Source organism: Thamnophis elegans, chromosome 9 (genome assembly GCF_009769535.1).
Source record: "Thamnophis elegans isolate rThaEle1 chromosome 9, rThaEle1.pri, whole genome shotgun sequence".
In the NCBI taxonomy this organism is placed as follows: domain Eukaryota; kingdom Metazoa; phylum Chordata; class Lepidosauria; order Squamata; family Colubridae; genus Thamnophis; species Thamnophis elegans.
The window spans coordinates 8,240,052-8,261,929 of NC_045549.1; the positions used below are offsets into that span (position 1 = coordinate 8,240,052).

The following is a 21,878-nucleotide window of genomic DNA, read 5'->3' on the forward strand; positions in this document are numbered from 1 at the left end:
CACCGCCGGCCAATCAGAGAGCGGGCATTTGGGCGGACTTTTCAAACCGAAGTAGTTTTGGGTTCCTCTTGTCCCTTTAAAAGAAGTGATTCGACAAAAGTACTGTGTCCTTCCGCTTCTCTTGCCTCAGGAGAAGCTGGGAAAGGAATCCGCCTGACCTCCGCCACAGCCTTCCTTCCGGGGTCATTCACGAAAAATGCTAATAAATATTCCACCGCAGAAACGAAGGCGAAAAGGAGACCCCCCCCTTTCTTTCTTTTTTTTAAACATTTTATTTCCCTCCCTTTTTTTGAGGGGGGGGGAAGGAAGGAGAGTCCTATCACTGGGATGTAGATCCCTCCGCTTTAAAAAACAAATGGAGGAAAGGCGAGCAAAACAAAAGCGGCGGGTCACGTGATGGAAAGGGGCGGACCTGAGAGGGGGGGCAGACTCCATTTTGAAGGCGCTCTGAGGCGCCTCTGACTGGTTCTCTCCCAGAACGGCGTCCGGAGCTGAAGGGAGGAGAACCATGGTGCAGCTCCTCCGCTGACTCCCATCGGGGGAAGACCTGGGACTGGAGGGCGAAGGGGCGTCGGGGGCTGAATGCGGGGCCGCTGGGTCGGTAGCGAGGAGGCGCTGCTGCTGCTGCGGCGGCTCTGGTGCGGGTTGCTGCGGCAGCGGCAGAGTGAAGCGCTCGCCTCCCTTCGCTTCAGCCCCCGGTCTGCCTCCTCCGGCCCTTCCGACCTCCGAGAGGGGAGACCCGCCGCCGCGGAGAGGTAAATCAGACCCTGAATTGAGGGGAAAATTAAAACCCACCCGGGGGGGGTTGTCTTTGGAGAGACAAAAGAATTATTATTTTATTTGAATAATTAAATAAAAGGTCGGTTATTCTCAACGTCGATGGAAAACACCCCCGCCCTCTGTCAGTAATAAACGGGGGAGGAGGCTGTCAAGCTGCGAATCGCTGTCAATTTGTGATTGGGGAGGGGGCGAAAAGGAAGAGGGGTCTCTCTGCGCATGCGCGCGATTCCCTTTGTCGGGGGAGGCGGGGCTCCTCGAAGGGGGCCCCCCTTTTAGATCTGGGGTGGGTGGGTGGGTGTCTCCCTATGGAAATTTAAGTAAGCTTTGGTCAATGGCAGAGGGGGCATCCGTGGATTCCCCCCCCCAAATCTTCTTTTGACCAGGGATCCTTTGAAAATGATGGGGGGGTGGGGGGGTTTCTGGATGTAGATCAGTGGTTCCCAACCTTTTTTTGGCCCATGCCCTACCTAAGAATCTCTAAAATCATGATCCCCCCCCCCTCTCCATGATCTATAATTCTTACTTTACTCAAAAAGTTAACTCTACTCACAGGGAGGAAGGCTAAAAGCCCATTTACTTGGTTTAAACAAGGTTCAAGTTGTCCCCGTTAAAAATCAAATCCCCCCCCCCCAATTGGGAACCACTGATGTAGAGTAAAGAAACGGTGGTGGTGGTGGTGGGGATATCCTGGCCAGTTCATATTACAGGTATTCCTCGACTTACAACAGCCAGTTTAGTCACCATTCAAAGTTACAACAGGCCTGAAAAAAGTGACAAAGGACTAGTTTTTTCACACTTACGATCATTGCAACCTCCCCATAGTTACGTGATCAAAATTCAGGGCACTTGGTAACTGACTCACCTTTACAACGGTTGCATTGTCCCGGGTTACGTGATCCCCTTTGGAGACCACTTGAGACAAGCAGAGTCAACGGGGAAGCCAGATTCACTTAACAACCTTGTTACTAACTTGACAGCTGTAGCTTGCACACTTAACTGTGGCAAGAAAGGTCGTAAAACGGGGTAAAATCCAACAAAGGTCTCACTTAACAGGAATGTTGGTCTCCATTGTGGTTATAAGTCAAGGACTACCTGTATATGGAAGTGGGGGCCACCTGGGGATGTAAAGAAATCAAATCTCTCGTGCCCCCCCCCCCCTAAAAAAGGAAGAGGAAACATCCTGGCCAGTTTGCATTGCAAATAGTCCTCGGCTTGCAAGAGTTCATTAAGTGACCATTAAAAGTGACAATAACAATGAAAAAAGGGACTTATGACCGTTTTTCACACTTATAACCGTTGTAGCAACCCCTCAATCATGTGATCAAAATCCAGATGCTTGGCAACTGACTCATATTTATGACGGTTGCAGGGTCCTGAGATTATGTGATCACCTTCTGACAAGCAAAATCGATGGGGAAGTCAGATTCCCTTAACCACTATGTGATGAACTTAACTGCAGTTAACTTCACTTAGCGGCTCTGCCAAGAAAGGTCATAAAATGAGGCAAGCTCATTTAATAAATGTTTCCACTAAGCAACAGAAATTTTGGGCTCAGTTGTGGTCATAAGTCAAGGATGACCTGTACTAAATCTGTGGTCTTGTCCCCCCCTCCCCCATTCTTAAAATGTCAATTTAAAACTTTTAAGTTAATTTTTTGAAGGCCTGTTACTGCTCACCCATTACCATGTGAAAAGAATAAGCTGCTTTTCTCAACCTGGAGTTCTTTGGGATGTGAATTGACCATCTTTGTCCAGCTTGGTGATTGGTTGGGCTGTTTAGATAAGGTGGGGGCATTGTCTGATGGGTGTGAGATTGGAGAAGGGTGATCAGGGAGCCAGACTGCCAGATGGCTCTTGGGGTATTGTTTAGCTGTAAGGGGGAGAGACTTGTAATCTGAATTTTGCATTGATTTCGGGTGGCAGGGAAGGGGCGGCATTAGAAGCAATGAGATTGCTCTGGAAAGAATCCAAGGTAAGGAAGGCAGAGCAAAAAAGAAAAAAAAAGCTATTGCAGAGGCTTATTTGTGTATGTAATTAGGAAGAGTTGAATTGGTGCGAACACAATAACATAGATAAATAAACAACATTTTGGGAGCACTTTCGTAGTGGTTTTCCAGTTCTTAAAATGGAGAGGGAAGGACTGGTTGGGGAGGATTTAGGGATCAGAGCTCTAGAATGAGAAAAAGGAAAGGAAAATATAAACAGGGTGTTACAGTTGCTCACTTGGGATAACCCAGAACTAAAGCCGAAGTATTTATTGAAAAGAGAGTATTAGATTGTTTTAGCAGCACTGATACAAAGGAAGTATCTTTTGGTATTTCAAAGAGGAAAAGCAGAGTCAAAGAAAACTTCTGTATTGAGAAATTGTAAACATATCTGAGTTAAGGATCATTGTTGTGTATAATATGATCGGCTGTATAGGTAGCATATATGTGGACTCCCCTATGCTTTGAGTTAAAATCCTTTTATGTCCTGTTCCTGAGGGCAGAGCCAGGGGAGATGTGGCCTCAAAAAGAAAAAAAGAATTGTAGGCCTTTTTTTTCCTGTTCATACAGTATCTGTGCTCAAGGTGGTTGTTAGGACAAAATGGAAACAAACTGCATTTATAACTCCAACTTGAGAAGGTAAATTGTGTTTACCTTCGTGTGTGAGAAAGAGCCCGATTGAGACACCACAGGAAATGTTTTAGACTATTGTCCAATACCTCCATAAAAGTCAGGTGGGTAGAATCTGAGATATGCGGACCCTTAAACCTGAGGAGAGGCTGTTAAAATGCTAACTAAAGGCGATGTCTATCTGCTCAAACCTGAGCTCTCTTTATTTGGTGTATAAAGAAGTGTACAAGAATGGGGAAATCTCTGTGTTCTTTTGCCGCCCTCTACAGTTTCTTGGAAGTTATTGTCATGGTGTGTACGTGACCAAGCCCTCCTATGCTTCCCCCTCCCTCAACATCCTCTTTGTTAACTCTGCTGTGGTGAACGGTGGGGAAAATAAAAGCTTTTCCTAGTCCTTTAAGCAAGAGGGAACATTCGGTTTTGTGTCTTTCCCTTTCTCTTCTTTCCCCATTGGGTGGTTTTATTACTCGAAAAAACTAGTAGTTAGACAGATGGGATGATTGGAGAAATGATTAAATCAGGATGTTAAAGGAATACCCCTGTCTTTTACTGTCTGGCTCCCTTGGGGTAAGAATTCTAATGACTAGAATCCTATATCTATCATTGGCATTTAGCATTGTAGTTCTATTCTGTGCTTTGATACTCTGGACTAAAATAAGTCTTGTTGAAGCAAAAGCAGACTTCCAACCAACATGGACATTCCTTTGATTGATTTTTTGCATTTGTAATGCCTCCTGATTCCACAATAACTTTGGGGAGGCACCACAGATGGACCAAAAATATACATTGCTGTAGCCCACCTCAGGAAAACCGTAATCTTGGCTGTGTATTTAGTGCCCACCACACTGAAAACGTATTTTCTTTCTTCGTAGATGAAGAACATTGAAGTTGAAGAACAAATGAGCAGCTGGCTCTTCAAACAGCTTAAACTCCATTTGGATCAGGAACGGAAATACCAACCCAGGGAAAAGGGGCTGAGTCTCATTGAGTGCACTACTGAGGTGAGTAGATAGATGTTTGCCTTTTGGGTGTGATAGCAATAGCACTTAGACTTATATACCTCTTCCCAGTGCTTTTACAGCCCCCTCTAAGCGGTTTACAGAGTCAGCATTTTGCCCCAAACAATCTGGGTTCTCATTTTACTCACCCTGGAAGGCTGAGTCAATCTTGAGCTGGTCAGGATCAAACTGCTGTCGATCAGCAGAAGTAGCCTGTAGTTCTGCATTCTAACCACTGCGCCACCACAGCTCATGATGATGAAGAACCTCAGCTGATATGACTTATTTCTGGAGGAAGTGGCCAGACGTACAGGAAGGATCTTAATGCAGCAGAGCAGGAAGCTGTCGATGTTAATAATTTGTTTAGAGCAGTTTGCTTGCTTTGTATAAAATGGATTTATTCAACTGTACTAATTCAGCATAATAAACTATGGCTTATTCAACTAGCATAAATGCTGGATATTGGCTTCCCGCCTTTTACAATAGATACTTAAGCAGATTGTTACCATTAGTTTTTAAAGCTGTTGGAGCATTGCTTCCCAACAGTTTTACTGAAAAACGCAGTGATCAGACTGTATATAGCTGAAATTACATATTTGTCAAGTGTTTCTTTGCTTGGTTCAGAGATAGTTGTGGATAATGATTCTTTGTCTCAGAGAAAGGTACCTGCCAAATCGGAAATGGGCATTACTCTTCACCAAGACTAGCTATTTAATGAATGAAGCAATCCTTGTTTCTGAAAGAAGCAATGATAGGTTCTTCCCAGGAAATCTACTTGGAAAAGGAAATTTACAATTACAGGTAGTCCTCGATTTATAACCATTTGTTTAGCGACCATTCAGAGTTGCAATGGCACTGGAAAAAGTGACTTACGACCATTTTTTTGCACTTACAACCATTGCGGCATCCCCATGGTCACACGATCAAAGGTTGGACACTTGGCACCTGGCATGTCTTTATGATTCTTCTGGGGTCACCCGATCACCATCTGTAACCTTCCTAGCCGATTTCTGACAAGCAAAGTCAATGGGAAAAGCCAGATTTGCTTAACAACCACATGATTCATTTAACAAGTGCAGTGATTTGCTTAACAACTGGGGCAGAGGTCATAAAATGAGGTGCAACTCGTTTAACTACTTAGCAATGGAAAATTAGGCCAATTGCAATCATAAATCGAGAACTACCTGCATTGAGATAGAATTGGTTCTGACCCCTTGCCGTCTTAGTTATGTCTCTCAGCCTGCTGTCAAGTAATTGGCCATCGCTGGTTCATCAGAATGTACAGATCGTCCAGTGAAAACCTTTGAGCCAGAGTTCTGCCACTAACATTAAGATGTTGCTTGTCTCTTTCAGAATGAAAACACCTTATGCCCAAGACTGAGGAATGCAAAAGTGGAAGATCTCTGGAGTTTGGTCAACTTCTTTGGATTTGCCACAGAAACCTTTGTCCTGGCTGTCAACATTCTTGACAGGTTTTTGGCACTCATGAAGGTATTTAGACGAAAGGAAATGCTGCATCATAGTTTGCACAGTTTTATATTAGGTAGACAGATAAACAGCCGTTATTATTTGTTCTGGATTTAAGGTACTTGTCTAGTTTATCTCCAAGGAGTTAGACTAACATATAACTATTCAGAATCTGCTCTATTCTGTTCTATTCTATGTTTTCTTTCTTTCTTTCTTTCTTTCTTTCTTTCTTTCTTTCTTTCTTTCTTTCTTTCTTTCTTTCTATCCTTGTTTCTTTCTTTCTTTCTTTCTTTCTTTCTTTCTTTCTTTCTTTCTATACATACATGCATACATACATACACTATATTGCCAAAAGTATTCGCTCACCTGTCTTTCCTAGCGTATGAACTTACTGTAAGTGACATCCCATTCCTAATCCATAGGGTTCAATATGACGTTGGTCCACCCTTTGCAGCTATAACAGCTTCAACTCTTCTGGAAAGGCTGTCCACAAGGTTCAGGAGTGTGTTTATGGGGATTTTTGACCATTCTTCCAGAAGCGCATTTGTGAGGTCACACACTGATGTTGGATGAGTTTATGTGGTCTACCACTTCGTGGCTGAGTTGCTGTCGTCCCCAAACACTCCCACGTTCTTATAATACAGCTGACAGTTGACTTTGGAATATTTAGGAGCGAGGAAATTTCACGACTGGATTTGTTGCACAGGTGGCATCCTATCACAGTTCCATGCTGGAATTCACTGAGCTACTGAGAGCCACCCATTTTTTCACAAATGTTTGTAAAAACAGTCTGCATGCCTAGGTACTTGAGTTTATACGCCTGTGGCCATGGAAGTGATTGGAACACCTGGTTCTGATTATTTGGATGGGTGAGCGAATACTTTTGGCAATATAGTGTACATACAGCCGTGTGTGTGTATGTTCCAGCATAACTGTGGAACGCCTCGAGCAATTTCAACCAAAGTTGGTACAAGATGACTTACCCTCTGGGGATAAGACACCCCTTGGGTGTGTGTGTGTGTGTGTTCTATTAAGATACAGCCTGTTGTGCCTGCCTTAAAATGGCTTCTACTGTACTGCGGTAAAATGGCTTCTGCTGTACACCGCAGTGGAGTTGCCATGGTAATGGCTTCACAGTACTCCACAAGGGAGCTCCCTCTGGTAAGGGAGAAAATCCAACATTAGAAATTACATTTGGTCCAGACATTTTCCCCCTATAAATAAATACCCAGACAACGCCGGATTATCAGCTAGTATGTTATATATTAAAATTGTGCCATCTTTAAAGTGTATTTTCATATTTTTCTTTGTGCCTTAATTTTTTTCCCATTCGAACCTCAGTTATGTGCCATTTTTTATAGGGCCAATGATATATTTTATGTACGAGCCTCCAGTAAGGCCACATGAGCATTGGCTGAAATTGTGGGAAATACCTGTTATTGGTGGAATGTTGAGTGGATTTAAGAGTATCGCAGGCTTTCTCATTTAATGCTTCTTATCACTCTGAGAACTAAAATTGAAACAGTCTTGTCAACCGTGAAATAAATGGACGTGCAACATTTTAAAAATTCAGCCTTGTTGAGTAGCTGGTTATTCATAAGGTGGTTTTCCTTTGACTCAGGTGAAACCTAAGCATTTATCCTGCATTGGAGTCTGTTGTTTCCAGCTGGCTGCTCAGCAGGTGGAGGAGGAAGGCAGCATCCCGTCTCTGCATGATGTCATCCGGATTAGCCAATGCAAATGCACCGTTTCTGATCTAAAGCGGATGGAAAAAATAATATCAGAAAAACTGCACTTTGACTTCAAAGCAACTACTGCCTTAACTTTTTTGCACTTATACCATACTATTGTACTCTGCCATACCTCAGAAAGGTACCGTTGGCTCCGTTTAATACCTTAATTTCCAGTTTAAAAAAAAAAAGATTGAAGCAGGCAGTACAGACAGTCCTTGACTTAGCACCAGTGATGGGATTCAAAATTTTTTACTACCGGTTCTGTGGGCGTGGCTTGGTGGGCGTGATGGGAAGGATACTGCAAAATCCCCATTCCCTCCCGGTCAGCTGGGATTCAGGAGGCAGAGAATAGATGGGTCGGGGCCAGTTAGAGGTGGTATTTATACCAGTTCTCCAAACTACTCAAAATTTCCACTCCCTGTTCTCCAGAACTGGCCAGAACCTGCTGAATACCACCTCTGCTTAGCCACTACCATTGAGCCGAAATTTCGATTGTAAGCTATGATAGTCAGCGCTGAGCTTGCAATGACGCCCAGTTTTACAAACATTTTTTGCAGCAGTCGTTAAGCAAACACTGTGGTCATGAAGGGAACGCTGCAATTTGTTAAAGGGAATACATTGTTCACTTTTAGCCAGATGTAAATGCCAGTTTCCAAGGAAATGTTGTAGTTTGTGGTCATTTGACCATGGGGTGCCACAAACTTGTAAATATGTGGGCCTGTTGCCGAGCACCCAGAACACAGTCACGTGACTGATGGAGAGGCTAACATGAGAACTTAGAATCTGGCTCATGTCCCATTTTCGGGGTCTGTTGTAACTTACAACAGTCGTTAAGTGACTGTGAGTTGAGGACTACCTGTATCCTTGTTAACACTCTGATTTCTTCCTTTCCAATCTTTGCTATAGTTTTAGGTACTTTCTGAGGTGGTTCATGTACAATGAGATAAATCAGTATGGTTCTATCTAGGCATCTTGTCGTGCTTTATTTGGAAAACAAATTGGTACATTATGCATTTTCAGACTTTAGATTTACAGATTGTGCTAAGGCATGATTTGATTTAGTAGTTTCTGATTTAATGAGTTGTGCGAACTCAGTCACAATGCAAGATGTGCATCCAGCAGTAACCTTGTGCTATTGTGACCCTTTACAGGAAAGAGCTGTTGAATCTCGACAAACTGGAAGCACAACTTAAAGCTTGTAACTGCCGACTTGTTTTTTCAAAAGCGAAAGTAAGTTTGAAATAAAACCGCTCACAATATAAAAGTTGAGCATCGGGGACTGACTTTCTAAGCCAAATGTGTATTTTTGTCCCTTCAGCCATCCATTTTGGCCCTGTGCCTTCTCTCTCTGGAAGTGCAGACGCTGAAATCCATCGAGTTGTTTGAGATTCTTCTGTGTGTTCAGAAGCAGTCCAAGGTAAGAGAGCAGAACTCATTAACCCTTCCTCCAGCCATCCTGTGTACACCTTTGGGGGAGAAAAATAATAGAGTTGATTCGGAAATAAATGTTTATTTTTTTAAACTCTAGAGAGGAAAACGCCCCTCCTATTTTGAAGGTAGATTATTTGGGGAGAAATTGTATCTTCCTGGAGTATAAATAATTCCTGACCTATTCATAGAAGATAGACTTTTCCCCATTCACCTTGGGAAAATGCATGTTCCTGCAGCACTCTGCTCGCCGAAAATGGGCTGCATGGAGGCCCTGCGTGGCCCATTTTCGGTTGGCAGAGGGCTGCAGGAGGACTGGAGTGGACTGGGTTACAATTATGTGGCCTCACGTAAGTGCCTGATCTGGATAGAAAACAAGCAACATCCTATGATAATACTACAGTTTAATACCAGATTTTTACATATTGCAGGTCTATTTAATCAGCAATCTATAATTGACAGCTATTTCTATTTACTGTCCTGGAAATTTACCTCTGTTAGGTCTTGTAATTATCATGTTATTTATGTTATTGTATTTGATTATTAGTTGAATAATAAAAATACAAATAGCTTTTCTGCCTGGAAAATCTTGAACCTGTATCAAATACCCACCATCGCCATGCCCACCCCCGGCCACATACACACACACACACACACACACACACACACACACACGTGTCCTCCAAGGTCAAACATAACCCTGATGAGGCCCTCAATGAAATTGTGTTTGACACCCTTGTGTTATGCTAAAAGTTGCTTCGTATCACCTGGATGTTATTTTCTCAACACATCTTTCAGACTGCATTTCCACTCAGTCTCATATGTACAGGTAGTCCTCGACACAGCGACCGCAGCGGAGCCCCAAATTTCTATTGCTAAGTGAGACATTGCTTACGTGAATGTTTTTCACCGTTTTATGATTTTTTTTTCTTGCCACGGTGGTTAAGTGAACCGCTGCAGTTGTTAGGTTGGTGACATGGTTGTTAAGTGAATCTGGCTTCTCTGTTCAATTGGCTTGTCAGAAGATTGCAAAAGGTTGACCCCGAGGCAGGGGGAGGGAACTGGAACCGGTTCTAAATGGCATGGTAGATTTGTGGAACCTCTTCTATAGAAGAGGTTAGAATTGGCAGGAACCCACCCCTGCCCCCTGGGCTCCATTTTCGCTGGCAGAGGGCTTCTGGAGGATGTCCATGCTGAAAACGGGCCCTAGGGGGCAGGGGGGGGGTTCACTGGCAGAGGCACTGCGGGCCAGTCCTTCGCCACTTCCACGGCTGCCCCGCAGGCCAGGATTAAGCACCGCACAGGCTGCATTCGGCCCGTGGGCCTTGAGTTTGATACCCCTGGTATAAATCTTATGTCGGGTATGTACAGCTTGGTTTAGAATCAACTTAATGCGAATAGAACGGCAGCCGTAGTTGATTGGTGAAATAACTTTTTTTTAAAAAAACCAACAAAGAATCATACGTGAACCTTCTTTTTTCCCCCCCAGATAAGTGACAGTGACTTACTCTATTGGAGAGAACTGGTCTCAAAATGCTTAGCAGATTATGCTTCCCCTGCCTGTTGTAAGCCGGACCATAAAAAGCTCGTCTGGATTGTTTCAAGACGCACTGCCCAGAATCTTCAAAACAGCTACTACAGTGTCCCTGAGCTGCCCACAATCCCAGAGGCCGGATGCTTTGACGAAAGCGAGAGGTAGGTAAACACACACTTGGGCTTCCTCTGTGATTTGCCCAACTGCATGTAGTCGGTTCAAGTAACTTAAGCATAACTTTGTTTCAATAGTGTCAATGCAGATAGAAGGCCCATCAACTGGCATTTCCTATGCTGGCATTTAGAAAAATAAAATGAGATGTATTTAAGGGTAAAGGATATGTTTGTTTGTTTTGATGGTCATACATGTGTTTCTGTGGCATTGATGGAGGGACCATGACTCAGCATTAGACCTCACAAAATCACATTTAGAAAGTCCTCACTTGGAAAAATAAGTAATGGCCATTTTTTTTGGGTATTGTCAGACTAAACCAACCTTCCTCCATTGATGCCTCTGAGAAGAATTGGATTATATCTACTTTGCTGGAGAAGATGGGGGTGTATGTTTAGAGACAGCCTAGTAGAATAAACTAGGGGTCGCTCAGTTGCTAAGATGCTGAGCTTGTCAGTCAGAAAAGTCAGCAGCTCAGTGTTTCGAATCCCTAGCACCGCGTAATGGAGTGAGCTCCCGTGACTTGTCCCAGCTTCTGCCAACCTAGCAGTTCGAAAGCACGTAAAAATACAAGTAGAAAAATAGGAATCAGCTTTGGTGGGAAAGTAACAGCGTTCCATGCGCCTTCGGCATTTAGTCATGCTGGCCACATGACCACGGAGACGTCTTTGGACAGCGCTGGTTTTAAAACAGAGATGAGCACTGCCCCCTAAAGTCGGGAATGACTAGCACATATGTGCGAAGGGAATGGCTTTTCTATCCTCCTGACAAAACTTCTCAGATTATTTAACGCTGTGTGTGTACTTTGGCTTAAGTCCCATGTTTGCACGGAGATCTAGCTAATTGTGAGTTGGTTTTTCCAAGACCACAGCAATTAGTTCTTCCATGGATCGTTGGTTATCATGCTGTCTTCCATCCTCCCCCGTGCTTTAAAATAAGATAGCATGCAGATTGGCAGAGCTGACTTCTCTTGTTCTCCAGTGAGGTTCCTTTTTGTCACAGTGGTAATGAGATGAGTAGTTAAGTACACAATTGAGCTAATGAGACTGAAGACCAGGGTGGGATAAAATAGTTATCAGCACTGCTGAATTCCCACGTCCCTTTCTAACAGCAGTAGAGTGTTGTCAGCTGTCTAGAGTCTAATGGAGTGGACAGCCGTCCTTTAAATCATGCTACCTGGTTTTTCAAAGCATCGTATTTCAAAACTTACAGTAAGTCTCCCTTGCATGGTGCAGATGATTACAACATGAATATGCCCGTATCGTTTCTAGGCAAAGCATGGAAATCATTTGCAATTATCTTCCATGATTTCGCTCTTGCTTGTCTGCCTGTCATTCTACTTAATTTCAAAAGATAACTAGGGTGGTATATTTTAAAATGCGCCTAATGTTTGATACCAGCTGTTGCCTGGATGCTTATCTCCTGCATACAATGAACTCACACAATTCCTTGTAAAACAGCAATTCACTATGTCATAGTGGATTTTATCAAAGGCTCTTTCAGACAAAGCTAAACATTACCTCCTTATCTGCTAAGATACTATCTGAAGAGTTCCATTGTTTAGCAATAACAAATTTGCCAGCTAGATGTAGGAACTTAGTCGGGTTTTTTGTTTTGTTTGCAATTTTAAGTTTTGGGCCATCAAATACACGTAACGAATCCAACTCAAGAAACTTTTGATTATTTTCCCACCAAAGGTGAAATAATGTTTCTTGAGTTTATAGCAAGGGTGAAATCCAGCAAATTCTGACAGGTTCTGGACAACCAGTAGCAGAAATTTTGGGTAGTTTGGAGAACTGGAAAATGCCACCTCTGGCTGGCCCCAGAGTGGGGTGGAAATGGAGATTTTGCAGTATCCTTCCCCTGCCACACCCACCAAACCACCCCCATAGAACTGGTAGTAAAAAAAAAATCTGAATTTCACCACTGGTTTATAGCCTTGCCAGCAAGTCATGAACTGTGTGGGGTAAAAATATAAAATATAAATAAATGAAATATTAAGGAGACCTACCTGAGCTTCTTATGGAAGGTTGAAGTCATCTTAAGTGTTTAATAACATAAGTGACTGATGTTCAGAACTGTTTTCACTTTTGCACTTAAAATCCTGAAGCCTGCAAAGCCAAATTCTCACTGATTCAAATATATGGTTAGGTGCAGAGTTTGCTAGAAAATTGAGCATATTTAATAAAAAAAAAATACTTTGGTAAGGAAGAAGGTACAATAACTTGGCTGACTCAGAAGAGAATAATATGTGATGAATATACCCGGTTTCCCCGAAAATAAGACCTCCCTGGGTAATAAGCCCAGTCTGGCTTTTGAGCGCATGCGCTAAAATAAGCCCTCCCCAAAAATATTGCAACACAGCAGCAGCCATGAGGCGACCACGGTCATCGCCTCCTGCACCCTCAAAAATAATAAGACCTCTCCGAAAATAAGGCCAAGCGCTTATTTCGGGGGTCAAAAGAAAATAAAACCCTGTCCTATTTTCAGGGAAACATGGTAGGTAACGTACGACCACAATTGAGCCCAAAATTTATGTTGCTAAGTGAGGTGTTTCTTAAGTGAGTTCTGCCCCATTTTACGACTTTCCTTGCCGCATTTGTGCAGTGAACCACTGCAGTTGTTAAAACTAGTAACGCGGTTGTTAAATGGGAGTCCGTTGTCGAGCATCCCAATGTTAATCATGTGACCACAAGGCAATGGTCATAAATGTGAAAAATAGTCATAAGTCCCTTTTTTTCAGTGCCGTTGTAACCGAAGGTGAACTGCTCTTAAGTCGACAACTGCCTGTACTTGGTTACTCTTTTTTTTTTCAACCTTTCTTTGCGATTGCTAATTAGCTTCCCTGTTTCCTTCCACAGTGAGGACTCTTGTGAAGACATGAGTTGCGGAGAAGAAAGCCTCAGCAGCTCTCCTTCCAGCGACGGAGGGGGCGCCTTCTTTTTCGACCTCAAACCAAAATCCAAGTGGCAGGCTCTTTCCTTCGACTCCGTCTCCTAGGCTGAGCTCTTAAGCGCATCGTAGTATTTTTAGGCAATAAGTATCTGAACCAGCCCTCTCCCAACTTGGGGTGCCTTCCAAGGGCCGATTTCCACCCCCAGAATCGTCCAACACCCCCCCCCCCAAAGAACCCACCGTTGTTGCAGCTGAGAATTCTGGGGGTCGAAATCTACGCCGCTGGTTGGGAGGAAAAAACAAAAGCTGATCTTAGCATCCCTTGTACTTTTGGTACAAGATCTCATGGAGTACTCAAAATACGTATTGTGCTTTTTTTTACCTTTGTATGATGGTAAGTCTGATGTGGCATGAAGGGATCAAATGAACCATTTCAAACCTTTCTTCTCGGCGAGAAAACGATCACAGGAGGAGCACAGATTTGCCACCCGGATCACAAGAGAGAGCTTCAAAGCTCGGCCATGTGCTGAAAATTTTCTGCTGAAAAAAAAAAAAAGATTGAATCTGAGCATTTTTGGTGGATAGACAAAATTGCAGAGAACGTATATGAATTTCTTTTCTGAAAAGATTTTAAATATTTTTTTTTTGGGTGGGGTGGTTATGTTTTATTTTAAAGAAAGTATTCCTGGAGAAATACTTTGGTTTCAGGAGGCTTGTTTTAATCACAAATGCTGGTGGTTTTTTTAAAAAATAGAAATAAATAAGCTGCTTTGTTTTTAAAACACGCAAAACCAATCCACATCGATGTGCTGAAGCATATTTTAGTGTTTAAGATTTCTAAAGATGAGCTTTCAAATCCTCAAATTAGGAAGCAAAATGTTTTTAGCAAACCTTAGTATTACTGTTTTTTTTTTTTAAAAAAAATAAACCATACTATTAAAATTTAGAAAGTACTGGATTTCAGTATAAAGCCCACTGTCCCTCCCGTTAGCTTATTTCAGTATTTCTTTTACCTTGTTATTAAGTAAATCTATAATCATTAACTTTTGCATGCTTAAGTGAAAATGGTTAGTGGAAAGGCAGTTGATAATGGAGAAGTTTTGATAAATGTGAAGTTGATTAAACGGTTGTCATTGCATTTAATTGCTTGCCTTTTTCCTCCCCCTTAAAACGCAGACTTTTATGATTGTTTTACTTTAGTTCCTTCAAATATATGCAAAGTAAGCAAAAGAAGTCATTTAGTCTGTATTAATAATGTGAAGGCAAATGCTGTGGTTGAAATGAAGCGGCAATAAAAGTTAGGATCCTTTGTGTGTTTTTTCTCATGTAGGCAGAGGTGAATGTTTGATAGCGTGTGGTGTGATCTGATTTTTATAAAGGAAAAAAAAACCCGTTTACAAAAAAGTGTAAAAATGTAAATTAAAACCTGTAAAAAAAAAACTTAAAAAACAAAACAAGCTGAAAAATATTGTATTTTTACAGTGTACGTTCCTTTCTATATGTTGCATGTAGATATTAATTTATTATACCTTGTATATGATATAAATAATGTATATGGAAGGCGGGGTGGGGTGGGGGTTGGTACGACCAGATTGTGTCGGAATGTTTTTTTTTGAAAGCTATTTTTGCTCAAAAAAATAACTCAAGATTATCTCTCTGCTTCTGTTCAATAAAACCAAATGCTTTTCTTTTTTCCAATCTTGAGTCTGTGGTGATTTTGGTATAACAGGACAAAAATCAGAAACCAGAACACATTGTTAAAGAAGTGGTTAACTTCTAACTAAGAGAACCTTAATTATAACAAGGATGGCATTTCCTAAAGCGAAGAAAAAAATTAACAAAGTTGTGATGAACCTATCCTCGATTTCTTGGAGAGATTTTTAATACCATCCTTGACATTGATATCCTGCAAGACACATAACCAGACTAGACGCATTTAAGAAAACAACCTGGTGGAAAATAAAGTGATTTTTAGGAGGGTGATTACATAGCCAATCAAATCCATATCCTAACCTGGCTAACGTGTACACAAGTTCCTTACAACCAGAATGGAGCCCAAAGCTCCTGTTGTTAAGCGAGACGGTTCTTAAGTGAGTTTTGCCCCATTTTTTCACCTTCCTCACCACAGTCGTTAAGTGAATCGCGGTTATTAAGTTAGTAACGTTAAATGAAGCTGGCTTCCCCATTGACTTTGCTTGTCAGAAGGTTGCCAAAGGGAATCACATGACCCTGGGACGCTACAACCGTCATAAATCCGAGTCAGTTGCCAAGCATCTGAATTTTAATCATAGGATGGTAGAAATGACTGGAAATTCTCAGTCATCCAGGTCATGGTTGTCCCAAAGGTGGTTTTTTCAGGAAGCAACTGGACTCCCTTGTTTTTTCTTTTTGAAGATGTTTCGCTTCCCATCCAAGAAGCTTCTTCAACTCCGACTGGATCCTTCCAGTCCCAACTAATCCAGTCAGAGATGAAGAAGCTTCTTGGATGAGATGCGAAACGTTTTCAAAGGGAGAAAAAAAGTCCAGTTGCTTCCTGAAAAAAGCACCTTTGGGATTGTAGAGATGTTGCAATCATCGTTGAGTGCAAAAAACTTGTTAAATCGCTTTTTCAGTGTTGTAACTTTGAAGGGTCACTAAATGAACAGTTATAAGTAGAGGACTCCCCGTCGAAGTTCTGGAGCAGCTCAGGCTCTGGTCATGAAACTACCATAGCCTGATAGGATGCCGGCATTTTGACATACGTTGGAATGCTATCCTATATCTCTTAACAATTCAAAGGTAAAGGTTCTTATTGCACATACGTGCTAGTCGTTCCTGACTCTAGGGGGCGGTGCTCATCTCCCTCTCAAAGCCAAAGAGCCAGCACTGTCCGAAGACGTCTCTGTGGTCATGTGGCACGCGGAACGCTGTTACCTTCCACCAACAATTCATACACAAATGTAAATAATTGCAGGTATACCTCCAAAATCAAGCTTGGCCGTATTTACCCTCAATTATTTTACACCATTCATATCTCACCCCAGAGTGTCCCCTCTTGGCGACTCAAGTACAAAATAATTTTGAGACCTTGGTCAACACCACTAATTGAAAACAATTGCAGTTAAGTCATGGCGGTCATTAAACAGGTTACCATCTGATGACACCCAAACATGATCTTTTGTTGGTGGTGATGTTGAAATGATTGTCACAGTCATTAAGCAAACCCCAGTTTTCCCAATGGGCTTTGTTGGAAACCAGAAGTAAACACTACAAGTAAAGGTTCCCCTCGCACATACGTGCTGGTCGTTCCTGACTCTAGGGGGCGGTGCTCATCTCCGTTTCAAAGCCGAAGAGCCAGCGCCGTCCAAAGACTCTGGTCATGTGGCCGGCGTGACTAAACACCGAAAGCGCATGGAACACTTACCTTCCCACCAAAGGTGATTCCTATTTTTCTACTTGCATTTTTTACGTGCTTTTGAAGTGCTAGGTTGGCAGAAGCTGGGACAAGTAGCGGGCGCTCACTCCGTTATGCGGCGCTAGGGATCCGAACTGCCGATCTTTCTGATTGACAAGGTCAGCGTCTTAGCCACTGAGCCATGGCGAAGTAAACACTAGAAACCATATATATATATTGCTGCGGGATTATATGAGCACAGGGGTAAGGTGGAAGGGTGCACCCGTCAGAACTTCTAAAACGAGTTATAAATAACTCTGCGGAGGTCTGTTATAACTCTGTACAGTCGAGGGTTATAAAACCGAGGAGTGACTCTCTAACAAATAGCGAACTAGTCCATATTACAAATATGCACTTTTGCCATTAAACTCTGCTCTGCATATCCTAATACCTACAGATCTCCTAACACCTAACTCCAACTCCTCCTAACTCTACAGATCATCATCATCTTCATTTAATGACTCCATAATCTCTTGCAGGGTGGAGTCTGCGCAACTGAATAGATCTAGCTGAGTGTTTTAATGGCCAGATGCCTTTCCTGTCACCAATGAGGAGTTTTGATCACCAGATATATTCTCGGTGTCCCCAGAGAGAGAAATATCTGCTCCTACCTAGGATCGAACTCCCAGCCTCCTGATTGTGAGGCGAGTCCTCCACCTCTAGGCCACTGACTGCACCACTCCTACCACCCTAACAGATACGTACAGCTAATGACACTCTGTTGACTAATGTTGATCCAAATACATTTGAAGTGCACCAGGTGGAAAGGATGGCTTAAACCTTAAACCAAATATCTTCTGGAGATTCTCAGTCATCCAGGTTGTCCCAAAGGTGTTTTTTTCCCCAATTCCACACCATCCAGTCAGAGCTGAAGAAACCTCTGGGATGAGAAGCGAAATGCCTTCAAAGAAAACTCTAGGAAGTCTAGTTATCTCTTGGGGAAAAAAAGCATATTTGGGACTTAAACCAACTGGCTTAAATACCAGTTGCACTTAAAGACCCCTAGATGGCGCTATCTTCCTAAACAGGACATATAGCTAGGACCTAACTTATGCCCCATAAACACAGTGTACAACAGAGGTCTTCAAACTTGGCAACTTTAAGACTTGTGGCTGGAGAATCCTGGGAGTTGAAGTCCACAAGTCTTAAAGTTGCCACGTTTGGGGACCTCCGGTGTACAGTCTTAGTAGCTGTTGGTTTCCAGATGTGCGTTGAAAGTAGGCCTACATCCATCAACTGCCTGGCACTTGGGGGTTTTGTTCAGCATCCCCTGGCATTATGCCATCATGGCCCATTACTCTCGAAGAGAAAAGATAATGTATATCTTTTCAATGTGAGGCTTATTTAGGTATTTGTAAATTGTTTGCTTATTTATTTATACATTTATTTTGAAAAATACCTCGAGGGGCTGAACATATCCAACACACTTTCCTCCTCCTATATTCCCCATGACGACAACCCTGTGACGGTGGGTTGAACTGAGAGAGAACGACTGGCTCAGAGTAACCAAGCTGGTTTTCATGTCTAAGGCGAGACTAGAACTCAACGTCGCCTGGTGATTGCCCTAAAGTCACCCAGCCGGCTTTCATGCCTAAGGCAGGACTGCAACTCACACTCTCCCATTTTCTAGTCTCATTCCTTAACCACTAGTGGTGGGTTTTAAATTTTTTTAGAACCTCTTCTGTAGGTGTGGCCTGCTTTGTGGGAGTGGCTTGCTGGTCATGTGACCGGGGAGGAGTGGCTTGCCAGCCATGTGACCGAGTGGGAGTGGCTTGACAGTCATGTGATTGGGTGGGCATGGCCAACTTGTAAAATGTGGTGAAACTCACTTAACAACATCTTGCTTAGCAACCAAAATGTTGACTCAGAAACTCTGGCATTTGAAGCATGCAAGTCTTAAAGCTGTCAAGTTACAAGACCCTTGCATCCTTAACCCTTTAAAAAAAAAACCAGGGGTGTTCAAACTTGACAGCTTTAAGACTTGTGGACTTCAACTCCCAGAATTCCTCCTCCAGTCATGTTGGCTCAGGAACTCTGGCATTGAAGTGTACAAGTCTTAAAGCTGTCAAGTTACAAGACCCTTGCACCTCTAACCCTTTAGAAAAAAAACTCCAGGGGTGTTCAAACTTGACAGCTTTAAGACTTGTGGACTTCAACTCCCAGAATTCCTCCTCCAGTCATGTTGGCTCAGGAACTCTGGCATTGAAGTGTGCAAGTCTTAAAGCTGTCAAGTTACAAGACCTTTGCACCGCTAACTCTTTAGGAAAAAAAAAACCAGGGGTGTTCAAACTTGATAGCTTTAAGACTTTAAGGTTTAGATAGGACTCTTAGAGGCGGGCGGGGCGATTGGTGAGCCAGCCAATCAGTGAGTGGCGGGCAGGGCAAGTGTGGTGCGGACAAGCAGGGAGAGGGAGCTGGAACCGGTTCTAAACGGCATGGTAGATTTGTGGAACCTCTTCTATAGAAGAGGTTAGAACTGGCAGGAAACCCCCCCCTGCACTAGACCAAAGTCAAAGGTCAAAGAGAGGAGGGGGACAGCCTATTTTCCAAAGCACCTGAAGGCCAGACAAGGAATAACAGATGGAAACTGAACAAGGAGAGATTCAACCTAGACATTTCCTGACAGTGAGAACAATCAACCAGTGGAACAGAAGTCGCCTTCGGAAGTTGTGGGAGCTTCATCACTGGAGGCTTTGAAGAAAAGACTGGACTGCCATCTGTCAGAAATGGTGTAGAACCGTGATGGCGAACCTGTGGCACGCGTGCCAGAGGTGGCACATAGAGCCCTCTCTGTGGGCACACATGCCATTGCCAGCTGCTCTTCGTGGGCGCCGGAGCACCGGAAAACAACCTGAAAAAAGGGCCAAAAAACGCCTGAAAACAGCCTGAAAAACACCCCGAATATGGCCTGAAAACGGCCCCCCAAATGGCAAAAAAAATTGGCATGCGTGTGCCAGTCAGCTGGTCTTTAGGTTTCGCGAAGACCAGCTGGCTGGCGCGCATGTGTGTGCCGGAAACCCGAAGACCAGCTGGCTGGCACACGCATGCCAATTTTTGGCCCATTTTGGAGGTTGTTTTCAGGCTGTTTTGGAGGCCGTATTCAGGCCATTGGGGGGTATTTTCAGGCTGTTTTTTGGGCCATTTTCTGGCGCTCCAGAGCCCACAAACAGCAGCTGGTGATGGTGCGCATGTCGACAGAGAGGGTTCTATTTGCCACCTCTGGCATGCCCCCCCCCATCCATCCAAATTTGCCACCTCTGGCATGCCCTGTAGGCCACCTCTGGCATTCCCCCCCCCATCCGAGGTCAACTGCAGTTCTGAAGCGGTCCTCAATGAAATTGAGTTTGACACCCCTGGTCTGGAACTACTTTACTTCTTCATTGTAAGGTGCTGGCTGATTCACTGCAGTCTCTCCATTGATGGCTTGGGGGAGATGTTTCTCATTCAACTGAAATTAGAGACTCTGCCTAGAGTTTAATTTGAGCTTTATATCTGTTGATCTTCTTGGCTGTATTTGCTGTTTTATTATGTTTGCTGCTTCTTTGATCTTCCTTGTTTCTAGGTGATACATCCCTGTTGTGGCCCAGCAGGAGCCGTTGGAGCTGCCACCAGACTCCGACAGTGAGGGGCCCTATGAGTCGGCTCTGGAGGATATGGAGGACCCTGGACAGGGTTCCGACTCCGAGCAGGGTGCAGAGAGGCTGGTTGGCCACCAGGAGGCGCCTGAGCCTTGGACCAGTGGGGGAGGAGACAAGGGAGTGTGATCCGGACGTCAACAGAGGGGAGGAGCCAAGGGAGTTGTTCCTGGATGCCCGGCACCGGAGAGCTAATAGGCGTCAGGAACAGTTGCGCAGTTACAGGAGGTAATTGCACTCAGCTGGTGGTAATTAGGCTCCTCTAAAGACTATAAAAGGAACGCTTGTGCATACACCCCTTTTGCAGGAGTCAACGCATTAACTAATGTTGGAGAACTGTAGTGTTAGCTTGGCAGGCTGGATTGCTGCCAAGGCTTGTCTGTGCTGGATTGCTGCCAAGAACCTGTCAAGAAATTCTGTAAAGTATCTTTGGCTCGGCATTCTTTGGGGTGGGACGAGGGGGTGAGATAAGGTATTTGTTGGCCTTCTTCTTCGCCAATTTATTTTATTTTGGCAAGTTGTTGCTTGCATTTGATCTTAGTATGCTGAACATAATTTTCAGCCCAATCTTCCATTTTGGTAGTGCACCGTTTGGGTTTTTTCCTTGTTGGATGATTTTGCATCCAAGGCATTTAATAATTAGGTATAACTGCAGCCATGCAGTGCGTGAGTTGGCTTGTTTCTTTGCCATAAGCTGGTGCTGATATTTGATGATATAGCATTAGCATCTTTTAATACTTGTGCTAGCTGTTTCTTTGGAACGAACCTCAAGGCAAATCACCTTATTCTGTTGTTTTTGTGGCATTCTAGATACAGGGTTATTCTTTGTTTCAGTTCCTCTTCTTTTCTGGTTAGATAGCTTCGTTCTTTCTGAGAAAAAAGGCCAAAGAATTTGCCTGGTTTAAAAATTAAAACAATTCAATAATTATGCTGGCTTGCTCTACTGTCAACTCCTTGTGGTTTCCCTCTACGCACTGAACTACTTTTGCTAAGGTTTCAATTTATTCTCCTTGGGTAAACTTTGTCCAATCTCTTCTTGAAAGCCTTCAGTGATGGAGCACCCACAACTTCTGGAGGCAAGTTGTTTCACTGATTAATTGTTCCCGTTGTCAGGAAATTTCTCCTTAGTTCTTAGTTCTCTCCTTGAGTAGTTTCCACCCATGGCTTCTTGTCCTGCCTTCAGGTGCTTT

At 43.3% G+C, this 21,878-nt stretch overlaps 1 protein-coding gene across 1 annotated transcript; it reads left to right on the plus strand.

The window, feature by feature from the left end:
* The first annotated feature begins 427 nt into the window (after positions 1-427).
* Positions 428-14,267, plus strand: CCNG2 (cyclin G2). Its single transcript, XM_032224186.1, has 8 exons — positions 428-755; positions 4,267-4,395; positions 5,746-5,883; positions 7,481-7,731; positions 8,744-8,822; positions 8,911-9,009; positions 10,510-10,715; positions 13,587-14,267. Exons 2-8 carry the CDS (start codon positions 4,267-4,269, stop codon positions 13,723-13,725), a joined length of 1,041 nt encoding a protein of 346 aa, XP_032080077.1. The 5' UTR covers positions 428-755; the 3' UTR covers positions 13,726-14,267.
* Positions 14,268-21,878: the final 7,611 nt, after the last annotated feature.